At 32.3% G+C, this 25,524-nt stretch overlaps 1 protein-coding gene across 1 annotated transcript; it reads right to left on the bottom strand.

Annotated features, from left to right (window-relative positions):
* Window positions 1-583: 583 nt before the first annotated feature.
* LOC114403176 lies at window positions 584-20,032 on the bottom strand. The gene is made up of 19 exons (XM_028365965.1): window positions 19,512-20,032; window positions 17,951-18,009; window positions 17,658-17,739; window positions 17,407-17,474; window positions 16,905-16,974; window positions 14,541-14,622; window positions 14,236-14,300; window positions 12,750-13,799; window positions 12,534-12,596; window positions 12,408-12,454; window positions 11,898-11,943; window positions 11,712-11,791; window positions 9,477-9,590; window positions 7,412-7,493; window positions 7,052-7,177; window positions 4,824-4,904; window positions 2,619-2,744; window positions 1,445-1,661; window positions 584-941 (listed from the first exon to the last, which is right to left on the bottom strand). Exons 1-18 carry the CDS (start codon window positions 19,797-19,799, stop codon window positions 1,596-1,598), a joined length of 2,595 nt encoding a protein of 864 aa, XP_028221766.1. The 5' UTR covers window positions 19,800-20,032; the 3' UTR covers window positions 584-941; window positions 1,445-1,595.
* Window positions 20,033-25,524: the final 5,492 nt, after the last annotated feature.

The following is a 25,524-nucleotide window of genomic DNA, read 5'->3' as shown; positions in this document are numbered from 1 at the left end:
TCAAGACTAAAAAATTCATTTATTAACTATAAAGTCTAAAAGGAATAAATTTAAAAATTATAAGGACTAAATAAATAATTAAATATTTTTTTTCTTCACCTAGCCCCACACCTCATAGGGCACACCACCATCTCACTACCACCACACCTCAGGTCCAAAACAGCATCTCTTTAACGCTGAATCTGGCACCACCACCACCACTGCACACCAACTTAGATTTGAATCCAACAAACTTGTGTTCCATATTCCAGCTGCCGATGAACATAATGGAAATAAACATCAAAATTATCTCAAACGAACACATACACTGTAACCAGCAAGGCTCCAATTTAGTTGATAATTGGAGGATGAACAATGAAAATATGTAGATACAATTAGAGTTCCATTTCATCCATAAGTCTAACTTTTGGTTAGCTAAACTGCATTTCTAACTAACTAAACCAACTAAGAAACCAGCTAGCGTATTTTTTTTTTTCCAAAAAACGTTGAACTTTTTCCTGTGGTGTCTTTTAGTTCAATTCACCTTTTTTAGGAAATGATAATGTGGCTCTTAAACCAAAGAAATACAATACCAGCAACATCATCGTCTTAACTGAATCTTTCACCAATATATAATCAACACAAGACAATCCAACAATAACATGTAACTCCCAAGAAAAAGCAATAAAACACTTTATATATGCATATTTACAACATAAATTACATTATCATAAGACCATAAATGCTAGAGATCAAGACAAGAATTAGGCACGATTGGTCTATCTTTGAATATTTGACACGCATGCTATAACATCAATTTCTATCATCACAATCCAAATAACTATAATACTAAAACTGTAGTCAGTAGGTTTTTCTCCTTGCAGTCTCTAGCAACTCATCATGCCTTATCAGTTCCATTTGCAAACTATACTGGGCATACTGCATTGCTGACATTTTCCTGGCTGCCAATTCATGCAAGTTTTATAAATGAAACAGAAAATTTTCTACCAGAGAAAATTAACCATGCCACATATAGCCACATCCAAGTTGTTTCCTTAATGAGGAAAATAATAAATAGCAAGTTTTACTATCAGTTCTGGAAAATGACTTGAAACATTTTAAAACTTCACTAAACAAAACGAAAAAAATAAAAAATAAAGAAAATCACAAGAACACATTACACTAGTTTCTGAATGGAAATTCAGGATATACTGAGGCGATGCTAACATATGATCCATCAATCCTAAACTCACAATGTGAACCAATTAAAGCTGCAGCTCATCATTCAAGTTGAAAGATAGTGGAGTTTAGTGAATTATGTACTAATAACTAACAACGTTCAGTCCGTCAACAGTAGGAACAAGAAGCAGAAAACCAATTTCTACTTTTCCTACAACTATCGCAATCCAACAAAAGATTATGTTAAAAAATGTATGTTTAGCAATTAATAGTACAGCTGCCATACCAGTAAAGAATTGGCTGCAAGCCTGCAAGTGATCTCAAATATATATGCTCTCCTCAACAGCTTATATACAATTGTATTAAGTATACTTTTAGTTGGCCATGTAAGACTGTTGCTGGCCAGCCTGGTAAGAGCAAACCTTTGTTGGATCATATTATAGTCTATAGTTTTGATCTTGTTCGGACCTTGAGACAGCTTGGTGGTAATTTGATCTTACATTCTGAAGTAAATAATAATGCAGTGCCAAACATTAATATCGGGAAAAACATGAACTAATTATATAAGAACAGGAAATTGCATAATGACATCATTCAAAAAAGGAGTCAATACCTATTTTAGTACCCTTAAGATACAAGTGATGTTAATTTGGTCCTCTAAACAAAGTTGAACATCAATTTGATCATTAATAATAGAAAAAAGACACCAATTTGGTTCTCTAAAGAAAATTGTCATCAATTTAACCTCTCAAACAAATGTTCCATTAAAGTTCTCATGGTACAAAACAAAAGGAAAATTTTGATGTCACTTCCTTAATTGAAGGTCTAAATTAAAGTTAACTTTCTCGAGGCCCTAATTGATGTCAATTGCATCTTTGGAGGACTAACATCACATCCATTTCAAATTTTCTATGATTATTAATTCTCACAGAAGAGGGATGCAGAAAGAAAATGGGGCTTAGGAGACCTGCCCAACCTCCTTCCTACAAATGCAACCTTTATACATTTCCATATCTCAAGAGGGCCAATATAACCAACAATGAAATAACCTGCTTACTGTATGAATTAAAACATATAATACTTTTAATGGATAAGCACAACATAATAGTTGGTATTTGTGATGAATTAATATAATTACAGAAAGGAGTAGTTGAATATGTACCTAAACGGAATGATGAATGATTTGAAAAGGCCAGAAAGAATATCAAAATATGCATTTCTTAGTTCTTAAGAAATTTATTTTTATCTTCAAAGAAATAATGCAGTATAAGACAATTTTCAATTAGTATATTTCATTCTTTTAATATTCCTATTATCAATGCCTACTTTAAAATAAATATTGGAACTACTTAATTAGTATTTTCCCCCAAAGACTACCTTTTCCCCAAGTAAGCTATAATACCAGTAAAATCAGACAAGAATGATAATACATTGAATAGTTTTACGAGATTGCACTGTACCTCTAGTAACGTGATGTAATAGAAATCCTCCATATGCTGCATCAGAGCACTTCCATCTCTGATTGAGCGGAATATATTTATTTCAGTTTGTAACAACTTCTCAATCAGCTCCTTCTCACCCTTCAACTGGACATATCAAAGTTGGGAATGGAGAACATAAGAGAAAGATCAACTCTAAATTCTTAAAAGGAAGAATATGTCAACGAGACTAATAAAAATAGCACATTTCGATAGATTGAGAAGAATGCCATACTCTAATACGGTTAACATCTATCATGTTAGACCCTAAGGATAGATATATGCTATAACAGGGTAGGAGCCAGGATTTATAGTTTCCACGTGCCAAAACTACACCTGTTTGAGGCCAAAATATTAAACTACAATCTTTTTATTGAAAAAACTGGAAACATTACAAAATTGTAAAGGTGTGCTTTAAAGCCTGGGAGAGCCTTCCTTTCATCCCTGGCTGCCAATGAATTAGCCATCACGAAATTTTAAGGAGGAGGTCATCACATCTGACATGTATTTCTGACATTTCTAATTAAATTCATGTTAACAAGGATCTTAGCCTCCATTGCAACACCAAAAAAAGAAAAACCCGAAACATATGTAACATCTTTATTTGAAAAATAACTTAAGACAAGCATAGACTAAGGTTACTTTCAACCAGAGATCAGGAAAGAACTTAGAAAAGATGGAAATTTTCTAAAGATTTAAGAATAGCTTCTGCAACTCTGGATCAATGAAATATCCAGGGTCAATGTTAAGCCTTATTTATAAGGTTTGGTCAATCCTCCCTTCTTGAGCTAGCTTTTGGGGTTGATTAAATCTAATCTACTTTTAATATGGTATTAAGAGGCTATCCAGTCCAAATGTTAGGCCATTTGCATGTGCCTAATCTTACACTTCACACTCTAGATGTTCAACCCTAGGCTCAAGTGTGTGTTAAGATGTCTCAACTCTCACGTCAGCTAGGAATATGACTGACATTATTATAAGGCTCAGACGGTCCTCTCCCGTTAGCTAGCTTTTGGGGTTGAGTTAAGCCTAGTTCATTTCTAATAATCAAGGAACAAATGTCTACAGCACTCTGCTCATGAATTCAAAAGCCTGATTTCCCACCAAAACCAAGTTACTACCAAACTCAACTACCCTCTTACTTTCACCTTATATATATATCCCACCTTTCTAACCATATAAAACAAACTAGTCTGGTGGGGATTAACCTAACAATATATTGTCTGGGGTACAATATATTACAAGACTAAGTATTATAACTAGAAAATGTTATAGATTGACAAAGTTGAAATTATCAATCATATCAATCTTGCATGTCAAATTGTAGGAACAATAATAAGTATATGATCATGTGGTTGATATCTTGCTGTTTTCGTTGAAGGATGTTAAAACTAATATTTTAAGACACAAAAATAGAGTAGAAAATGATGTGGGGTTATGTAAAATTTTGCGGGCATGATGTGAAACATGTATTCAATCAAATGGTGAACTATATATAAACACTACTTTGGCAGAAAATATTTCCTACAGAAATGAAAAATAAATGGAACCAAAAGTAAAAATAATAACCAAAATATGTACGATAATTATCTCATCTGCAAAAGCCAAGTGCAGTGGGTGAAAAACAGATATTACGTAGTATTTCTTGATATTAAAAGAGATACAACCATAACAACAACCAAGCATTATAAAAGAGAGAAATGCATGATTAATATTCTAAACGTACAGCTACAAACAAAGTCAGAGTACTTCAAGACAAGCCAAACAAAAAATACTATAGTGTCAAATAAGGGATTAATTTTAACCTCTTTAAAATCTTGACCTCTCAATAAATGCATGGTGTCTACAATTACATAGAAACTGACATTTGAATGAGAAATAATCCGTTAGGAATTACCAATTCTCATTTGACCTCAATGATGAGGTGAGTGAAATGCATGAGGTTAAAATTACTGGGATTGTTACTATTTTGTTTTAAATTAAAAAAATCCAATTATCATAAAGAAATTTAAACATGTCTTTTAAATTAATTTTTTAATTAAATATAGCACAAACAAACAACCTCTTAATATCTATTTGGAATAACATGTAATATACATGTGAAGCCAAAATGCACGACTAAAAGTGAATTTGTGGATAAAACAAGAATAAGCATTTACTTGAAAGTTTAGAAAAGAAGAAACATACAAATTCACTGACTATGACATCCGGTGTTGATTCTCCGAGAACATCACCTTCATAACCATCTCCCAAAATATCTTTGCTTTCCTAGATGACATGCATTTGATATATTAGTAAAAGTAAACATCAGAAAATGTCCAATCCACTTAAAATTCAAGAAATTATTCCTCAGTCTCAAACAACTAACTTTCACATGTACTTCCATGCTCTTGATAAGAGTGTAAATTACATTGTATAACTATTGATGGCAGTGTCACCCAAAATAATACACACACTGAGAACAAAGAATACCTCATATATGGTGACAAATTTATCCTTAAAACATCAAATAATTTAATGATATCAAATGAATTAAACCAGGTCTCAACCTATCATTACAGTTTCTTAACTACCTAATGGTTTCATTCATTATATCTAGATTGTTTAAGAAACAATATTCAAAAGCATCTATATTAAAGAATGTTGAATCAAAGATTGAAGACTTGAAGATTGGTCTTAAGTTTTTGTTTTTAATCATTTTACAATGCCAAACAAATTTTAAAAGATGTGGCACTTGTATTGGATGTTTTTAGTTTAGGCATGATGGATGATTTAGTCTTCATTTTCGTATATTCGTGCTTAGTAGAAATCAGACATGATAGATTAATGAATTGATCTCAAAGTTTCTTAGAAGCAATGAGTTCAACACAGTGTAATTGATTACAAGTAACAAAACTCACTTCTACTTGAAATTTGGCAAGTATCATTTTATCGATTTTAGTTTCAATAATTGATTACAGAAGCCAGTTTCAGCAGAAGGAAGACTTTGTGGCTCAAGATAATCGATTACCACATTTAGTAATCGATTAGATTGTGTCTGGAAACTTTAGGAGCTCTATGTCTCAAAATAATCGATTACCACATTTGATAATATATTATTCCAGAACAATAGAAGCTTGAGAAGCTCTCTGTGAAACGAGATAATCGATTACCATAACCTGTAGTCGATTATCACATTTCTGGAATTGCAAAACAAAGAGGAATTTGAACGAATTAATCAATTACCACATTTGACAATCAGTTAAATCAGTTTAGCCTATTAAAATTATAAATACCCTCACTTATTCTTTCTCATTAGTGACTCATGATTCGATCTTATCTTTTATAAAACACTTTCTGAGAGTCATCGTAGGGAACCACTTTGCATTTTAACATGAGATTCATGTTGATCAAGATTCATTCATTCTTCATCATGGTTTGATAATCAAAGGAAGAGATTGAAGATGTTGTGATCTTCACATCAAGGTGTAGTCAAACCAATTCTGATTTCTTTCTACTTTCTTAATCTGTTAGGATTACCAAGGGTTTTATGAGTTGATAGGGTTTCAACTCTTGAAATTTCTAGTTGTATGGTTCCACAAGGTTTTGGTTTTTCTCTTGCAGGATTCAAGAAAAAAATAGAATTTTAGAGAATTGCATATGCGTGTTTGTATTTGATTTTCTAATAATGGAAGTTTCAAGGGAGATCTTAGAACAACTGGATGTAGGTCCTCTTGAGAACTGAACCAATATAAATTCTTAGTGTGATTTTCTCTTTCTCTAAACCTCTGTTTTGTTAATCAATCTTGATAATGAAATTGATAAGAAAGGGCCATAAAACTCTTTTTCATTTGTTTATGTATTCATTGTTTTCATTGATTGAAAAACTTTCACAAGTTTTTGAGAAAACCTTGATTACAATGAAGGGTATGGTTTAATTAAATCTAAATAATTGGTAAAATCTCAAAGAATCTATTCAATCCCCCCTTCTAGATTCCCATTCATTCCAACAAAGAAGAATTGTCAACAAGTGTGGTAATTATTCAAAATAATAAGCAAAAAAGGAAAACAAATCTCAAGTTTAATTAATAATGAAAGGGAAAAATTACAAGGTAAGAAAATTTGGCAAAATTGTTAACAGAACAACTAACTACTTGATTGGTTGACAATGCTCACCAGTGCTAAATGAATAACCACTTATGGGCCTAATAAACCACTTAAGCGTTTAATTGTTCCTAATTTTTTTACTGAGAACATTTCAGTCATTTCCCCTAAATATTGTCAATAATAGCCAAATCAATTAGGCTATTAAAATTGTCAACAAAAGCCTGAGTGCCAGACAAGACAGTAGATGACCCAGAAAAGAGTAAATTCTTATATTTTAATTTTAAACAAAGTGGTTTGTGTGAGTGCAAAGAATTATAATAACCACTCACTAGGGCATGTCTTAAAACCCCTGCAGCAAGAAATACAGGTCGCTCAACATGACAATAACCCATTAATCGGGGAACCGTAGGTATAATATCTCTGTGATTCACAACTCGCCAGCTATCTTTAACTCTCTGCAGATAGAGGAGCAAAACAGTTAACAGTTTTACAAATGCAAACAGGGAAACAAACATGTCTACTTTATCTAACATGATAATTAAGAAGACAAAATGCCTCTAGGCTAAAGAAAATAATATACAGGAGGATTCAGGATTTAAAAATTTGAAAGACATAATGGACAATCAATTCAATATAGTATGCAACAAGGCAGTGAAAACATTAACAAAATAGTTATACTCTTTTCTAACCTCATTGTAAACTTCTGCAAATCTTTTGTTACCAACCCTGGGAGAACCGAAGTTGTACATAGTAATAGAAATTGCTCCCCGCCTGGTAGACAATAAAATGATTATTGCATACAGTAACTGCCATGAATATAAAATGAGGCAGAAAGAGTGAATTTAAATATTACAGTAAATTAATTTGCAATTCCTATAATTTCAGAGATTTTTTAAATAGGTCATGATAGTTTCAGAAACTTCTTCAATGTGGTACCTTGATCCAGTCTATTGTCAATTCCAAAAATGGAACATAAATCAACAAGAGTAAAAAAATCCCTCTCACGATTTCTCTCACAGGGACCAACTTTTATGAGAAAAGAGGTGATAGTGTTTACAATTTTTGCTTTACTTTTTCCATCTACACTTATTGATTATCTTAAATTTACTATTAAGTATTTCTTGTTCTCTCTTCTAAATTCTGTATTTTTTTAATCAACCGTTTTAATTTCTCATTTGTTCCTTTATTTTCTTTTACACGTGGTCGTACTCGCAGTTTCTATTAATACCTCATCATTCTTTAATAGCTTATTATTTAAATAAAAATAATTAAGTTTTTCACAAAAACTACTATATTAATATAAGAACTTTTAAAAGAACAAGAATCAGCATCTATCTATCAATATATCATAGTACACTTCACTTGAAGTATTTATAGCCGTTAGATCAATCACTAAACTTTACAATAGTTGTCGGATTTAACTGAATTTAATAAATGCATTTAATGAAGAATTAAGTTACCGACATTAATGTCATTTATACATATAATTTTGATATTATCATCATTTTGATAATTAAATATTAGATAATAATATTCTATTTATGATATAATTTCCTAATAAAAATAAAAATAAAAATAAAAATAAAAATAATAAAAATAAAAATATAAAAAAATAATAATAATAATAATAATTAGAATAATAATAATAATAACAATAATAATTAGAATAATAATAATAATAACAATAATAACAATAATAATTAGAATAATAACAATAATAACAATAATAAGAACAATAATAAAAATAATAATAATAATAATAATAATAATAATAACAATAATAATAACAATAATAACAATAATAATAATAATAACAATAATAACAATAATAATAATAATAATAATTTAAGCCGTAATGAGGTTAATCGATTTTAAAACTTCAACAATATCACATAATTGTAATCAATATCTTCAAAATGATTATAATATCATTTTTGATAAGTAATGATTAAAATATCATTTAAAAATAAGATTTTAGATTTTGCAATAAAAACATTTAAAAATTATTAATTATAAACACACAAAATTCAAGTACATATAATCATAATATCCAGGTATTATTATTAATTGAAAAAACAACAAATTAAAATAAATTTCATTAGGCTAAATATTTTTTAAGACAACATCTCTTCAATTAAAAATATAACTAATTATTTTTCTCAATTTTAACATAATCATATTTAATATACTCCTAAATATTTTAAAAAATAATTTTATTAATGTACATATCTTTTTATATAAATACTAAATATAAATATATTGAACGGGTTTAAAATCTAGTTTAAATGAAGCCAAACCTTTTGTTTTATACATTTTATTGTTACACTGCATTAATATATTATTTTGAAACTCAATAAATTATTATGATTAATTATTTGTGACTAAATCACTTACAGGCCGCTAAACTTCATTAGTAAAGATCTGTAATCACATGTGACATAGCCATGTTAGTCCTCTGTAATAAGAAATATGATTCTTCCTTTCTCTTTATCCCCCCTCTTTTCTACTAAAAATATAAAAAACCATGACTACTGACAACACAACATGGTAGAGATAAACTTAAACGGAAGGTACTAAAACCAGATAAAATATATATTTAAATACCGAGTATAACCAACAGTTGAATTAACTAATGTAAATATACCATTTTGGTCGTAAATACAAGTAAATGCATGCTCATTTGCATAAAAATAAGAACTTAAAAACAAATTATAAATGGAAGAAATGCAAGTATCTGAGAAATAATAAACTTACTTTGCTAATTGATTAGATGAAAGTTCAAGAGCAAGCAAGGTTGCCAATGCACCACCCAAACTATGACCAGTCACATAAACATGCCATTTGTGGAGCGACTCAGAATGATCATCTCTGGCACAAAAAATACCTTCTGTTTGTCAATGCGAAATCAAATTTTGAGATGTACTATTGGCATAGTGTTGGACTCAAGAATTAGAGACACAAAACAGTAATTGTATTACAGAAACAATCAGTTTAATCACTAGGTTTGCAGTACAAACATTCAACATACAAGGGTTCCCCCCCTTACAAGGAGTTTCCTCCTTCAAACACCATAAGCAACAAACTGACACCTTAATCCCCTCCTACAAGCCTGTCGATCAAACCATGTGTATAACACTATAAGTGTCACGTCCTAAGTCATAACTGCCTAATAAAGAATTATAACCTTAGAACCTATCACAAAGTAACATGTAAAATAATAAATGAACTTAATCAGGAATATGTGTCAATACTTTGGCTGTATGAGGAAGGCTTATGCCAAATCATACAGAACAGCATAAGCAGAAAATGACAAATCAATCCGATAGGCAATGTGACCATCACTACTTTCTTCATAAGAAAAATAATGGAAAATATTGAAATGTTCTGTTTGAGAATCATCCATGTGTTAAGAAATGTAATAAAATCATTCATGTGCATTCACCTAAACAGCTTAACTGTTGGGAACCAAGTACTCAAGAATCAGGATTTCAATCCTTCAACTGCACCCCATTCTTCTAAAGAAAAAACCAATTTCAGTAAATGGTAAAAATGCGCCAACAACACTTCAAGTCCAACGGGCTCTTGTGTGAGGTGTTTAGAGATGTAACTAAACCATTAATGTACTTAGAGCCATCAAAACGGGTTCAAACCCACGTGCCAACCCAGCCCACCTCAGGATCAGGGCAGGACGGGCTGAAAAAATGTATCTTCAATTAGCTTAGAGAATGGATCTGGCCCACCCAGGCTGAACTCATGGTGGGCCAGACAGACCCACCTAACCCACTAAAGGTTAAATAGTTATATTCAAATTAATAATTTTAATTATCTAAAATTTATTATAAATGCTTTCTCAAAATTTTAAACTTTTAAACTATTATAAATAGCTTTTTAAAACTCAGAATAGTTGTGTGTAAATTAGTAATTTGAAATTAAGTAATTTTAATTAATAGGAAATTGTTATAAACTTTTAAAAGATGTTATAAACGTTTAATTTAAATTCAGAACATTTGAAATTATATAACTAAATTCATATTTACTAACTTTCATTGTTTAGAAAATGTTAAAAAATTTCTTGATTTTTTTTTATTAAATATTGAAAGTGATATATGATCAAAGTTAACATAAATCAACGTGAATATAATATTATACTGACTTTTAATCATTTAAGCAATTTTACATTTTTTCAATTAATTTACTTAATTTTTTGTTTTCAATATTTCTTTTATAGGATGTTAAATTAAGTTCTATATTGTGGACATTTGAATTGATTTTAGATTTTTATTCAATAATATAAAAAATTAAATAATTAATATAATTTTGTATATAATTTTTAAAACATTCCTCCTCTAAATTTACCCGTGCATCGCACGGATACTGTCTAGTATAATTATATAATCTACTCCAAAGTTCTACACTTTTAGTATTTTGTCATATTGTTTTAAGACTTCAAAGTTTAAAGTTCTAGACTTCAATTTTGTTTTTTAGTGTCTTTATTCCATACTATTTTCTAAATTTTTATAATTATAGTTCTAGCTTGTGATAATGTCTTGTTGTAGGTGTGGTGTGGGTAGTAGAAGATTTGATTTAACTAATACTCTTCTAATTTATTTTTTAATAAAAATGATTTTTTTATTTTTTATTTTAGGTGGGTTGGTGGTGGACCAGGCCAGGCCATTTCTCCAAGACTCAACCTTAAGTGAGTTGGATTGGGTTGACCCTTACAGGGTGGGTTTGGCCCAATGGATCGGATCAATCCGTTTTGACAACTATAAATGTACCAACATCCAAAACTTAAGCTTTTGGGGTAGCTAGTTTAGGACAATATGTAATTCATTTATGTCACATAATTCATAAAAACACGTAATGACTCACTTTAAAAGCTTCAAGTTGGAAAGCAACGGGATTTTCACAATATATTAAGAAATACACCAGCATGGTTTTAAGGCAGTGAGCTCGATGTAATAAAATTTCTTTGCAAGTACAACTTACACATAACCAATTGCAAGTCGAATTAGAGAAATGATCCTGGTCCTTACTGAATCATACGCACTTAGAAAACCACTGTGAACCTGCAATAATCCATCACCAACAACAAATGAATCTTATGCTCTTAAAGTCTTCTAGACATCTACTAAACATGTCTGACATATATAAACCTTCCAACAGTTAACATACTTGAATCTCTTGCTTGAAATCTCCGCCTATCCTTTCAGGATTTAGCCTATGAAAGTCATAGGAAAGTTAGTTGCGAAATGAAATCATCTGGTGAAATCAAAAAGCATTTTAATTCAATCCCTAAATTAATTACAACAAAAACAATGATGATGTACTTTTTCAATAATGAACTAAATAAAATATCTTGCTGGTTGCTGTCCCCAAAATATGAATCTATTGCTTTCAATAACTTTCCTACTTATTTTTAATTTTATCTCTTTCAATATTTTATCAATTATTTAGTTAAGTTATCAAATATATCAACAAAAAAAATCAAAGCAGCATTCTTATATAATTACACTTATCAAATATAATACAGGCACAATTTTTCACAAGATTAAAACTATATCAAAGCAGTGAGATACTAGTTAAATACAAATACAATGACTTGAAAACAACACCTTTTATGGCTAAAAATTAAACCAATTAAACCACTAAACAAGTCACAACTAGGTTGGAAATGAATGTTACCCGGCTGGCACAAGCATTAGATCAGTTCTTAAGTCCTTCCATTGAGTCTGAAAAATCAAAAGTATAAGCTTCTTTAACTGAAACCAGAAACTGTACTCAACCTAAAAGAAAAAGAATATGAACTACCTGTTCTGTTCCCCTAAAAGCAACCACTAACCTTCTTCGCGCAGAATCACGCCAAATTGCAACCTGAAAGTTCTAATAACTTAGAAAATAGAAACCAGTCCATAGAATAAGACATTGACAATATATCACAAATGGATTTTTGAATGCTACATAAACAATTGAAAAAATCATAAAAAATAGAGAAGTGGACTTATTGAAGAGGATATAAGAAAACACCTGTGTGTCTGTGGATGCATTATCTAAGAAACATAATTTTTCAAATTCAGACTTAATGAAACTAGGTTGGCCCAGTGAAGTGGCCAACATTGCCCAAGCCTCCATGGCACTTTCAGCAGTAGAAAAAAGTTCTTTCATCTCCTCAGTTTTTTTATCATCCAACACTAATCCATTCTGTGTGCTAGGAAACTTCTGATTAGTAGAATATTGTATATCATTGCCTCCAGCATTGGCAGAATCTTCTTTGATTATCCTCTCTTCTGAAGAAAGCCCTTCGTCTTTTATTTTGGAAACTGTTGCAGTCAAAAGCATTAAACCTCCTAAAATTGACTCAGTCTGCCTCATCAAATTCTGTGTTGCTTCTTTGACCTCTGGAACTGAAGACTGAAATGCAGCAATAGCAGGTTGGCCGCTTGTTTTATCATTTGTATCATCTGTGCCTCCAGGAATTGCAAGACCAGATTGAACATAAATGCTTTCTGCAATATTTTGTGATTGTGAACCAATTTTGTTTAAAAACTCCAATCCATCCCACTTAAATTTCTCAGGAACAGATAGACCTAGCTTTCGAGCAATACTAGAATTAATAACATTAGCAAAATTCCTCCAAAAAATTTGATTTGACAGCTCTTCCTCACTAACTTTTGATGATGATTCAGAAGCATGTCCATTTTCAGTATCATTGTCCTGTTTGTGAAATTCATTTGAGTTCCTCTGTTCAACGCAATCTTCTCTGGAGGCTTCTTGACTACCAGCTTCATTAGAAGGCATATTGAAGATAGAAACAGATTCACTCAGTTCCCGTGTACCTTCAGTGTCATACTTATCATTATTAATATCAGACTGCTGGCCCTTCGGAAGATATGAATTGTTAAAAGACTTTAACTGCCCAAATGCATATTCCACAAATTGGCCGGCCTGTACTGTATCAGAACCAATAACCTTTCTGAATGCAGAATCAAAACCCTTTATCTTTAGAAAGTCTAAAACAAAAGGTATCTTCCACCACCTTTTCTCTTCATCAATTTCATCATAGCTTTTATATTTTACCTAAAATCCAAAATTTATTACAAAAATCAACAATCATGACTCATTAAAATGTAACCTCTCCTTTATTACACAAGTGCATTTACACCAAATTAAGTATACAAGTTAAATATTTCAAACAAAGCATACAGCTTAACTAAAAGTCTTGAAAGAAGTTCAAGAAAAAGTCAACTCTTACATTAAAACCTATAGATTTATTAAAATGCAAGATCATTTAAGAGAAAACAGTTCAAAGCAAGTGATAAAACATGTAAACAGATATATTGGCAAATGAAGTTGTAACAAAGCACAACAGAGAAATAATTTTTCCACTATATTATACACGAAATATAATGCATAGGCATCATGCTGTCAACTAAAATTCAAATGGTCAATAACTTTTCCCCATTTTATAAATCTGTATTCTTGGGTTTCTTCTTTTCTAATAAAAGAAACATACCTCCAGCTGAACCTTTCCGCCACCACCCATTCCTTCCAACTCGACCAGTATTTCATGAACATCTCCTATAACAAACACACACATTTTTTCTAAATTTTTGCAGCCATAAGAGTAACCATAAATCTCAACTTTATGAACTTTTTTACTAAATAAATTCATAAGTAAATTTTTACACTCCTTTTATTGACAGTTAAATTCCACACAATCATGACAGTTAAATTCAACCCATATTAAAATTTTAAGCACCATAAGAATCTTTCAACACTGCACCAACTATATATGTCACAAGATTTTCTGGTCCTCACCATCACAGAGCCACTCCAGATCAGCAGCTGCATTCCCCATGCGTTTGTGAGGAGTTACCAGGTTTGCATCCCAAGCTGCGATCTAAGATATACTGCTAGTCGTTAGAAGATGAACTTTTCAGGATAATATTTTTGACATGAACATACATTTTCATGATTTTTCATTTTTGAATCCAGATGATATACCTCAGCAGTTATTTGATTACTTTATAAGACAATACAATCCACACTGACATAATGACATTACGAGAAACAGTACAGGAGGGAGGAAATTTAAACATGGGATAAACTTATATTATCACAATACAAGATAATTATATGACATACAACTTCCATTACTAGAAATCAGAAGCCAGAGAGCATAAAAAACAGACAAAAGAAAAGCAAATGGACTTCTGCCCTCATGAAAGAGAAATACAAGAGAACTTTAAACTATATATGGTAAAAGATGATTAATTCCTCTGACGTTATAGCCAGACTGATACAGTAATCCTCAACGTTATGCTAATGCAATTAACATCAAATATGAGTAAAGCTAGTAACACTTGCAGATCACTAAATGTACATGTGCTCACACTGGCACAACTGACAATGTCAGGTCACAATTGGTCACACCTGCACTTCTCCACACCTACACTTAGATGTTGTCACTTGTGCAGATGCAAACACAAGTGTGTAAGTGATACCTGTCTTACTTCACCAAGATTTTAATCCAACCCTATGAATCTTGAATTTGAATTCATTTTCTTGAGAGTGGTTACATCTGTTAGTGTACTATGTATCTTCATTAAAAATGATAGGTCATTCTTAGGGATCATTTGGTTTGAGAAAAAAAAAATTCATTTCTTGTTTTCATTTTCAAATTTTGAAGATTTAAAAAATATGTTTGTTTGATTTCCTATTTTCTATTTTCAAAATAAAGTATTGCTTCGTTGCTCATGTGATCCTCCACCAAAAGGATCACGGAATCTTCTAGAGAGGTTACCTGGCAACGAAAAGAAGGTCCTCATTTCACAATCACAATAAGCTGTGATGGTTCATGGACCCCTGCAATTCACACATCATCACTTGAACCTTGACAAATAGAGATTCGCTTGCACTTTGACAAAGAGGTTTCACGAAACAACACGTGCTTCGAATCAATTGAAGAGCCAATCACCACCAGTGAAGTAACTGGATTGGAACTAGAGTTAGCTAGAGACAGCTCCAGCATCAGAATGTACTCAGACACAGGAACCAGATGGCATGGTTGCAGAAGAGGTTGCATCACATTCAGAAGCAGCACCTCTAAAAGAGTAGAAAACAGTGTTTTTTGTTTTCAATTTTGGGCTTTTTTTATAAAAAAAAAAATTGAAGAAAATGTTTTAAACATCCAATCAAATATATTTCCACTACCATTTTCTATGAAAATGAAAATGAAAACAGAAAATGACCAAAGTAGGCGGGTCCTGAACTTCTCTTGCATTAGTTATACATATCTTCATAATTTTGTACATATTCCCCCTCCCCCCCTTTTAATCTATTATTTCAAAATTCTACTTAAATTAACTATGCATTGATCATTTCATAAAACAAATCTCTTAATTTTTTTTTATATATATTTTACCTTAATGTTAAAATACTTGTGCAATGCATGAGATACTACTAGCTAGTGCAGTGCATGTTAGGGCCCAGCCCAATAAGGGTAGAATGTATAGGGTCTATACCCATAGGAACAAAGTTGGTTAGAATAGTCAAGCTGGTACATAAACAATTTGTTATTGCTGTAATAGGTGGGGGTGAATAATCAATTTGTAAGCAGAGCTATTGGCTTGGTGAAAGGGGAAGGCCCTTTGGGGAGACTTTTCTCCAGAGTGCAATACAGAACTCTCTTTTTCTGCAACTTCTCTCTCTTTTATCATAATCTGGGTGCCTAACAGTGCAGCAGCTAAATTTCACATTCACAAGGAACATGAGAGTATCATGATATCGTCCATTGATAAAATTCTGGACACATATGTAGAGTGTGATATAAGACTAAAGAACATAACTATCAAGTTAAGAGGAGAGCCTAACTTCAAGTCAACTATGAACATTCTCTCAAGCACATTAAACTCAATTGTATCAGCTTCTAATAAGAAGTCCAAGTCTACAAGAAATAGAAGACTGTGAAAGAAGGACAAAGCAATGATTAGTTACTATATTGTTTCATGTATCAAGAAGACAAGCCAATCAATTCCTTGCAAGTTTCAGTTCACTTTCAACTTGTAAATAATTCTCTATGTAGATTATCTTTTATGAAAAGGGATTCTTGCAAGTGTGCATTCCACAGAAATATGCATGGCACATAGATGTAAGAGACCGAGAGAGATCACGCCTGTTAACCTGTAAAGTTTGGCTTGGAGGCTGCTTAATATTAAAAGTAAACTCCTCATTCCATGTTGGCTCCTTTGTCCTGCCATCAATTAATTTTTCATAAATGAATCCAAAGTAATGACTGGTTACAACAGTAATTTAAACAGCAGTATATAATTGTACCACTGAAGTTAAGGCATTTAATTTTATCAAAGGAAGTCGATGAGATGAGTAATGTGATTTTATGAATTAAAAAATGGTCCCCACAAATTATTCTTGTTTCAACTTAGCTAATACACAAATTTGAAAGAAAACAAAAATCCAAAATACTTCAAACTTAGTAAAATGCTTTCAGGAACAATATGAGAGAATTTTTAAAGTCAAGTCCAAACAGTCACATTGTACAAATTTTGCAGTGGCATTGGCTCTGAACCATTTAAGAAATTAAGACCATTAAAATTCCTTTTAACCATCAGATGATGGCCATTTAACAAGTGAAATGACAAAAACAAAAAATGAGATGCAAGCTCACCCCCATTTGATATTACTTTTAGCAGTCTGAGAATCCATTTGTATGACCACGTATGGATCACTTGTTCCCTGGATCACACAAAAAGAATGAATATAAAGCAATTACAGAAATCATAGAGAAATAAGTACTTCAACGAATTAGCTAAAAAATTGGGGGCAGCAGGGATAACTGTCAGAAACAAGGCAAAGTAAAAAGTAGTGCACATTTCATCTCATCACATTCGGGGCAGTAATTTAAATAAGATAACCAACCCATGGATCCATGGCAGGAAAATCGAACCCCTTTTTCAACTTTATGAAGAGTTGACCATCATAAATTTCATGAACAAATTCCCTGCATATACCCAAAAAAATCTTGTTAAACATGCCATTATTTTAATAAGGAAAGCATTTGAAATTAAATACAACAACAACAACAATTATTTGATTAGATTAGGGCAACTACATAGATCAAATGACACCCTCGGATTCTATAAAAAGTGCATGAGAATTATTTAAACTGATGAGAGAAATAAGTGCAATCCTGAAAGGCAATTGACACTTACTCAGAAAGGTAAACTGTCTTGCAACCACCAGCATCAACTTCACGCCTGCCCATGTTTTCCTACAACATGTTATAAAGGGAAGAAAAAGAAAAGGATTAAAACAAGTTTGAATTCATCAAGAAAAAAAAAAAATTATGTTCAGTGTAACATTATGATCAAATTTATACCAGTATTTTACTGTATTGATTAGATAGGATCAATCTAATCTAATAATAAGTAATAAGGACTAAATCACTAATTACTATCTAATCATAAATAACAGAATGATATGTGATCTTAACAAAATTATTCCATTCTTCTCACAATATCATGAAGAAACAGCAATAACAAAAATATAAGTTCCCATCACATATCCCTGTTCATTGCATACTTCTAAGCAAACACAAACAAGTTATAGGAAAAAATAGCAACATACTTATTTTTCTTTTTCATTTTTCATTTCAACCTCTCAAATTAAACCATACTTTTTAAACTCACTAATAATTTATAGATTAGCTTATTTTCCACCGCAGAAGAAAAGCATAATATATCAAATTAATTGCTGAAACTTATTCTTTCAATTTAACGACGATTACGCAATTACATTAGAGATCAAATTAATTGACAAGCAACAAAACCAAGAACCAAATCAAATATGACCACCAAAGTTAGTTCTACATTCGTTCTTATCTATAAGACCAAATTACTTAATACATCAGGAATAAAAAAGTGATTAATCTAATTGTTAGCAATAATTTATCTTAAATTTATATACTTTTTCAAAAATACCATACCATTGTCATTAATGTTTCTCTCTCTTCTAAATATTTGTCCATACAACCTCTCTCATTTAATTAGTTAGGATTATTTTAGACTAAAAATAATTAATTCAAATGACATAATAGATTGGATATTCTAAAAAGGAACAAGCACGCCTTCTAATTTAGGAGCTATGATCAAATTAGTCCTTAAACCTTAAAACTTTATAAGATAGTAAAACAATCAATCATTATAAAACGATCTTCAGAAAATAAAAATAAAAAAACATTATAAAACGACCAATCATCATAAATGATCAATCAATATAATTTCAGACTAAAGAATCAGCAAAAAGTATAAAAGAAACTATTCTAGCAATTTCAGCGACTAAAGAATCAGCCAAAACTAAACTCTTCTAGCAATGTCAGCGACTAAAAGAATCAGCAAAAATATAAAAGAAACTCTTCTAGCAATTTCAGCGACTAAAGAAACAGCAAAAATGATAAAAGAAACTCCTCTTCTAGCAATTTCAGCGACTAAAGAAACAGCAAAAATGATAAAAGAAAAAACTCTTCTAGCAATTTCAGCGACTAAAGAATCAACAAAAAGGATAAAAGAAAAAACTCTTCTAGCAACTTCAGCGACTAAAGAAACAGCAAAAATGATAAAAGAAAAAACTCTTCTAGCAAATTCAGCAACTAAAGAATCAGAAAGAAAAAAAAAAGCATAAAAGAAACTTTTCAGTCCAAACAGCTTCACTATTCGCCGAAAGTTTATTTTCTTCCATTTTCTCGAACGAAGACAGCAAAAAAGGAACACGTACAGGGGGAGTAGTGTACGCTTCGAACGCGAAACCCGCGAGAATCACCGCGAGATTGATATCGAATGGAGGCCGATCATCGTCTTCGGGAACGGCGACTCGCTGAAGCTGCGAACCGGTTTTGGAGGAGCCGCAGCAGATTGAAAGAACTCGCCCCCTCCGCGCGAGAGAGAAAGCGCGCAATTTTCCCGGAAAACGGGGCGGGAAAGGGAAAGCTCGAGAAAATGTTGGTGGAAGCGGAAGCGAGGGCGAAAGAGGAGAGAGAACGTAACGGAATTGAAGAGAAGCCATTTTTGTATTACAACATTACACAAGACGGGAAGAGAGGATGATGGTAGAAAATGGAAAGAAGAAGAAGAAAAAGAAAGGTAGTGGCAAGTCGTGTAATTTTGATGAAGAGAAGGGGTAAATGGTTGTGAGGATAGATTAGTGGGTTTTTCATGTACGGTCACGAGAAGAGAAGTGTGTTCGTTGTGAAGTTCGGGCAGCGCTGGTAGGTTCTGGAAAACATGACAATAGTCAACGTTTCTGTCAATGGACGGTGACAAGTTTGAATCAAGATTGTAATAATAAAGAAGAAAAGAAATTATATATATATATAAATAAATAAAAGGATTGTGTTCAAATTGGGTACAAACAAGACAAAAATTTTGTGAGATAATATTTTACTTCAAATATTTATTTTTAATTCTCTTTTGACTAAATTGCACTTTTGATCCTTCACTTTAATTTCAATTTGGTATTTATTCTTTCGATAAATTAATTCACGAATTGAGTCATTTATTTTGTAAAAAAGAGTAATGTTAGTCCCCCAACGTTACAATTGGACGTTGACCGTTAGGCAGTGATGTTGAGTGTCACATGTTAACGTCTGATAGGCACTTGAAACTGTATGGATTTTTTTACCCATCTTGTAAAATTTTTTTACGTTCACAAAAATTCTTCTTCTTCCACCACCACCACAACCCCATCTCCGCCATAGCCATGCAATTCTCTCCCACTCCCACTCCTCCTCCACCATCCAATTCCACACCTTCGACCCCATCTCCGCCACGTGGCTCCCCCTCCCTCCCCACCCACCCCTCCACCACCTTCTCCTCCGCCGCCACCCTTCCTTCCTCTCCTGCAGCCTCTCCGTCCAGTCCGTCTCCGCCACTAACCGCCTCATCCTCCTCTCCACCACCACCCACAACCTCTCCCCGGCCCTCCCCCGCCCCTTGATCTTCCACCCCCTCACCAAAACCTGGTCCTTCGACCCCACCCTCTCCACGCACTCCTTGAGTTGTCGCTAAATCTCAACACGCTCTTCGTCGGGCTCAATACGGTCTGTCGTTTACACTCTCTCCAGATCTGAACGAGTCTGAAGGACTTAATCTTCTAAGAGCTTCATGATTTTGTCCTTGGCATCCTCCAATTCTGGCACGAATCTGGAGTACGAAACATAGGGATTTAGCAAATCTCCCAATGTATTATGGTTCACGAGGAGGCCTTTCTGCAGGTGAATTGCATTTGAGTTTTTTTGACAAAAGAGGTGATTTTCTCCGCGAGACATCTTCATCCAAGCCCAAAAGGGAGTGCAACTGCAGAATAGAACTTATTGCCCGTGCCTCCCAGTTTTAACGCGAAGTTTGTCGAAATCAAGATTTTCCAACTTGCTAAGCACAGGTTGAATTGGAATGGGATATCCAACTTTTCTGCCTCTTGAGTGAGCACAGGGTTGTACAATGCATAGGATAAGATTGATTATATCAAAAGCATAAGGGTAAGAGGCCTTTTTTCCACTAAATCCAGCGCAAATTTACGGAAAAAAGTGGGGAAGCGGGTTGGGGTAAAAAACACACAAAGTAAAAACTGTGAACCTTTTTACGTGCCTAGCTGACATTGACACGTGACAGTCAACATCACTGTCTAACGGTCAACGTCCAATTGTGACGTCGGGGGACTAACATTGCACTTTTTTACAAAATAAAGGACACAATTTATGAATTAAATTACCAGGGGACCAAATACGAAATTGGAGCTAAAATGGGAGACCAAAAGTGCAATTTTGCCTTCTCTTTTTTTATACTCTACATCATCAAACTCTTGAAGTTTTAGGATACTCGAGTGTAAGGGTCTTTGTGGTGCACTTTGGTCTAATTTTTAAAAACATTTATCCCAACCAAACATAAATTAATAATGTGATTTAATTTGGTTTGATTTAAATATAGCATCAAATTCAAACTAAAACAAATTAATATTTATGGTTTAATTTGATTCCACCATTTTTTAATCTATTATCTTAATGTAAAATTTATTCACTAAAATTACATAATTATTATGCTATATATATTTTTCTTTAAAATAATGTTCTTATTAAATTTAGTTTCATATTTTAGTTATAAAAAATTACTTCGATTTAGTATTTTTATAAAATAATATTACCAACTGTTTTTACAACATAATAATAAATTGTTCATCACTTTGTATTAAACATTATTTTTTAACAATAATAATACATCATTTTCTAACATATGAAAGTAAAATATGCACCATAATTACAAAGAAAAGAAAATGTCACAAGTTATTTAATACTTATTATTAATTATTACGACAAAAATCACATATTTCAAACTTGTTATAGAAAGAAGTACACTAAAGTTCACATACTATAATCATTAAAATTTTAAAATAATATACTAGCTACATAATGTTAAGTATCCATTAAAGATGTAAAGCTTTTGGGAGGAAGGTTTAATTGGCACATAACTCAAACGAGTAGCATTTCCTTCCATAAAAAGCTTGCCAAATGTTTGTGTGATCTCAGTTGGAGAATGCAATTCCAAGAAGCTATTGTTGAGGTCTTGTTGAAATGTCACTCTGACCATAACACCTTAATTTTGAGATGTGGTGGTTTTCTTGGTCTTAGTGTTGCTCGTCCTTTTTCGCTTTGAAGCTGCTTTGTGTATAACTCGTATAGGTCTTTAGTTGGTGATCGAGGCCGTACCCGAATTAAATAAACATTAAAATGTAGTAACTAGGAAGTGATCCTAGGTCGTTTCCCAACGAGCAATGATAAACCAAATATTCATAACAGATAGTAAGAAATAGTAACAAATTGGGGGGGGGGGGTTGTTTGCTTTTGTAAATTAAATAGCGAGTAAAATTGAATTAGAAAAATATCAGAATTAAAATACATTGCTTCCCCTTGATTCACAAGCAAGTCTCTTATCCTAAGTTGCGAGAATTTATCCTTTATCAGTTTAATCACTTAATCCAACCCTAAATTAAATTACTAAGCGAAATTTAACATAAGACATTCATTATGTGATTAAGCAACACATACACCAATTACTCATAAACGATCATTAAGCATGAACATAAATTAAGCACAGAGACAATTAATCAAGCACTAAGCATGCATGAATTAATAGCAACAAATTTAGAGTAATTAGTGTAGAGGAAAAACTGAACAGAATTTAACAGTAATAACAGAACCTCAAAGAGAACTGCGCTTGATCCTCAAGAGAAAGCAACGCTGGGGACTTAGCCTTCCATTAATCAATAGATAACAAACTTATAAATTGAAGAACGAAATTTTATTGCTATTGGAATTGCAAAACGAAAAAATGTCTCAAAGAAAAAGCCTAAAACTAGAAAACGAAAATAGGAGAGAGAGAAGAGAGAGAAAAGAAAGAGAGAGCTAAACTAGAACCTTGGTGCTGTTAAATAGTTTTTCAGCCCTAAAGCTTACAAATCTGTTTTAAATCCAAGCCCATAAATAAAATAAAATCAAATCTAGATAAGATAAGATAAGATAAGATTTAGATGAAATAATATCTAGATGAGATCAAATCTAAATAATATCTAGATAAGATAAGATAAGATCTAATTTTGTAGAATAAAATAGTATGTTCTCTTCAAGTCCAAGCCCAATTCTGGATTCAAGCCCAAGCCCAATTCTGGATTCAAGCCCAATGCTTCATTAATTCCTGAAATTAGATTAAAAACATCAAATTAGCTAAATGGGCCCAAATAATAAAACTGCCTACTTAATTTGACAATTAAGATTAATCAGTACTTAAAATGGTGCAAAAAGGGTTAAGAAATAGGAGAAAATAATGGCACATCAGTTGGTTATGCTTGGTTTAGAAGAAGAGGAAATATTGCGGGGTACTTCAAGGAGGTTAAAAATGATTCCAAAATCTTTAACAAAGAGATATTTGGCAATATTTTCCAACGTAAAAGAGAGCTTAAGTCCAAAATTTGTGGTATTGAAATATCATTGGAGTATGTGGATTTTGCCTCCCTTTTTATTCTCTATCACAAGCTTAAGAAGGATTATGAAACAATGTTTTTCCAAGAGGAAACTCTTTGGTACTAGAAAACCAAAGAAAATTGGGTGAGGTTGGGAAGCAAGAATTCAACTTTCCTTCATGCCCAAATTGTTGTGAGAAGAAAAATCAATAAAATTCAACCTATCTTCTACAAGTTATTCTAGGAAGTTGTTAGGGATGATGTTTGGCTCTTTGTGAAGAATGCCTTTGAGAGTGGCACCTTTGATCCTTAGGTTGATGAAACTTTAGTTGTGCTAATTAAGAAAGTGGACACCTCTAAATATATATAAAGGACTTCAGACCCATCAATTTGTGTAATGTACAAACTGATATCTAAATTGCTTGTTATTAGGTTGAGATCTTTCCTGGAGACTTTGGTTAACCCTCTCTTGAGCAACTTTATCCTAGGGAGAAGCATAGGTGATAATGTTATCATATTGCAAGAGGTGATTAATAATTGCATTATTTGCTTACCTTTTTGGTACACATAATTGCATTTATCTTACCTTTTCCTTAATTAGATTCTTGTTTCTCTCTTCTTTTAGTTAGAATTTAGCTTTTAGGAATCCTTCAAGTATGTTTAGGTTTTAGAATCAATTTTTATGTTTTCTTATGTATTAAATGAAGGCTTGGTAGCTTTTTGTTGAAGGAGGATGAATCAAAATAAAAAATAAAATATTTTCAATTCTAGCCTAGCTAGACAGAGTGTATCATGCCCAGCCAGAAGGGTAAGTAGCCATCCAGATTCTAAGATGCTCCCAGCCCAGCGAGCAACTGTCTCACCTAACCATAATTCTTTTAGAGAGCAACTCATTTTGAAGACATTTCTAGCCCAACCAACACAAGGGCATCTCGCCCCAACCATGTAGTTTCAATACTTATTATTGGAGCTCTAGCCCAGCAAGCAGTGGCGGACCTACATTGGTTTGAGGGTGTGCATTTGCACCCCCTCATTTTTTAAAATTCATTAATTTTGTAAATAAAAATCTTATATTTTTATATTTTATTTTATTTATATTTATATGATTGAATCCACTGATTTTATTTTTTATAATTTGCACCTACTGACTCAGGGTCTTGGATCCGCCACTGCCAGCAAGAATATTGGCTCGCTTTTAAAAAATGTTGCATTGTCACTTGATGAAAAAAAGACAAATCCATTAAAGGGAGTTTTTGGAAAGAAATCAAAACACTCTCTTCGAAAAAACTAGGTTTTGGACATGTGCAACTGCATGGGACTCTCTCCTTCCTTCATTTTCCACCTTCTTCTTCACCTCACCCTTTTTTAAGCTCATCTTACCCATGAGTAGCTGAGCTTCCCTTTGATTGGGGTTTGGTGTAACTAAACCCAAACTCGTGTATATCTTTTGAGTTATTAATAAATGTTTATTGTTCTATGTTAAGTGCTTTCTTCTTTGCTTAATGTTTGCTTTGACTTGATCGTCCATTTTATGGTTTAAATGCAATTGGAAAATGTATTTGAACTATGAACCGCAGAAGAGCACCTAATGGGTATTGTTGCTAGGAATAGAGCAAGACCCATACCTTTGACTCTTTTTTCTTAAAGCGAGTAACTTGGCTAAGCAATGCAAGGGATTGGTAGTTTAGTCATGGTACTTAGACTCTTCTCGTAAGGAATTAGGGATTGGGCATTTTTATGAGTTGATGATAACAAATGAATGATAAACATAGATTAATAG

This window comes from Glycine soja, chromosome 20, assembly GCF_004193775.1.
Source record: "Glycine soja cultivar W05 chromosome 20, ASM419377v2, whole genome shotgun sequence".
Classification (NCBI taxonomy): domain Eukaryota; kingdom Viridiplantae; phylum Streptophyta; class Magnoliopsida; order Fabales; family Fabaceae; genus Glycine; species Glycine soja.
Note: the sequence above shows the minus strand (reverse complement) of the source record. Positions and strands in the feature narration are given on the sequence as shown.

What these genes read in the sequence shown, in the direction of transcription:
- LOC114403176 (XM_028365965.1), bottom strand. Translation starts at nt 19,799, where the DNA reads ATGGCTTCTCTTCAATTCCGTTACGTTCTCTCTCCTCTTTCGCCCTCG. An exon ending in AAGACAGTTTACCTTTCTGA is followed by an intron (nt 17,740 to 17,950) that starts GTAAGTGTCAAT and finishes GGGTATATGCAG; the next exon opens with GGAATTTGTTCATGAAATTT. An exon ending in TTGCAGAAGTTTACAATGAG is followed by an intron (nt 7,178 to 7,411) that starts GTTAGAAAAGAG and finishes CTCTATCTGCAG; the next exon opens with AGAGTTAAAGATAGCTGGCG.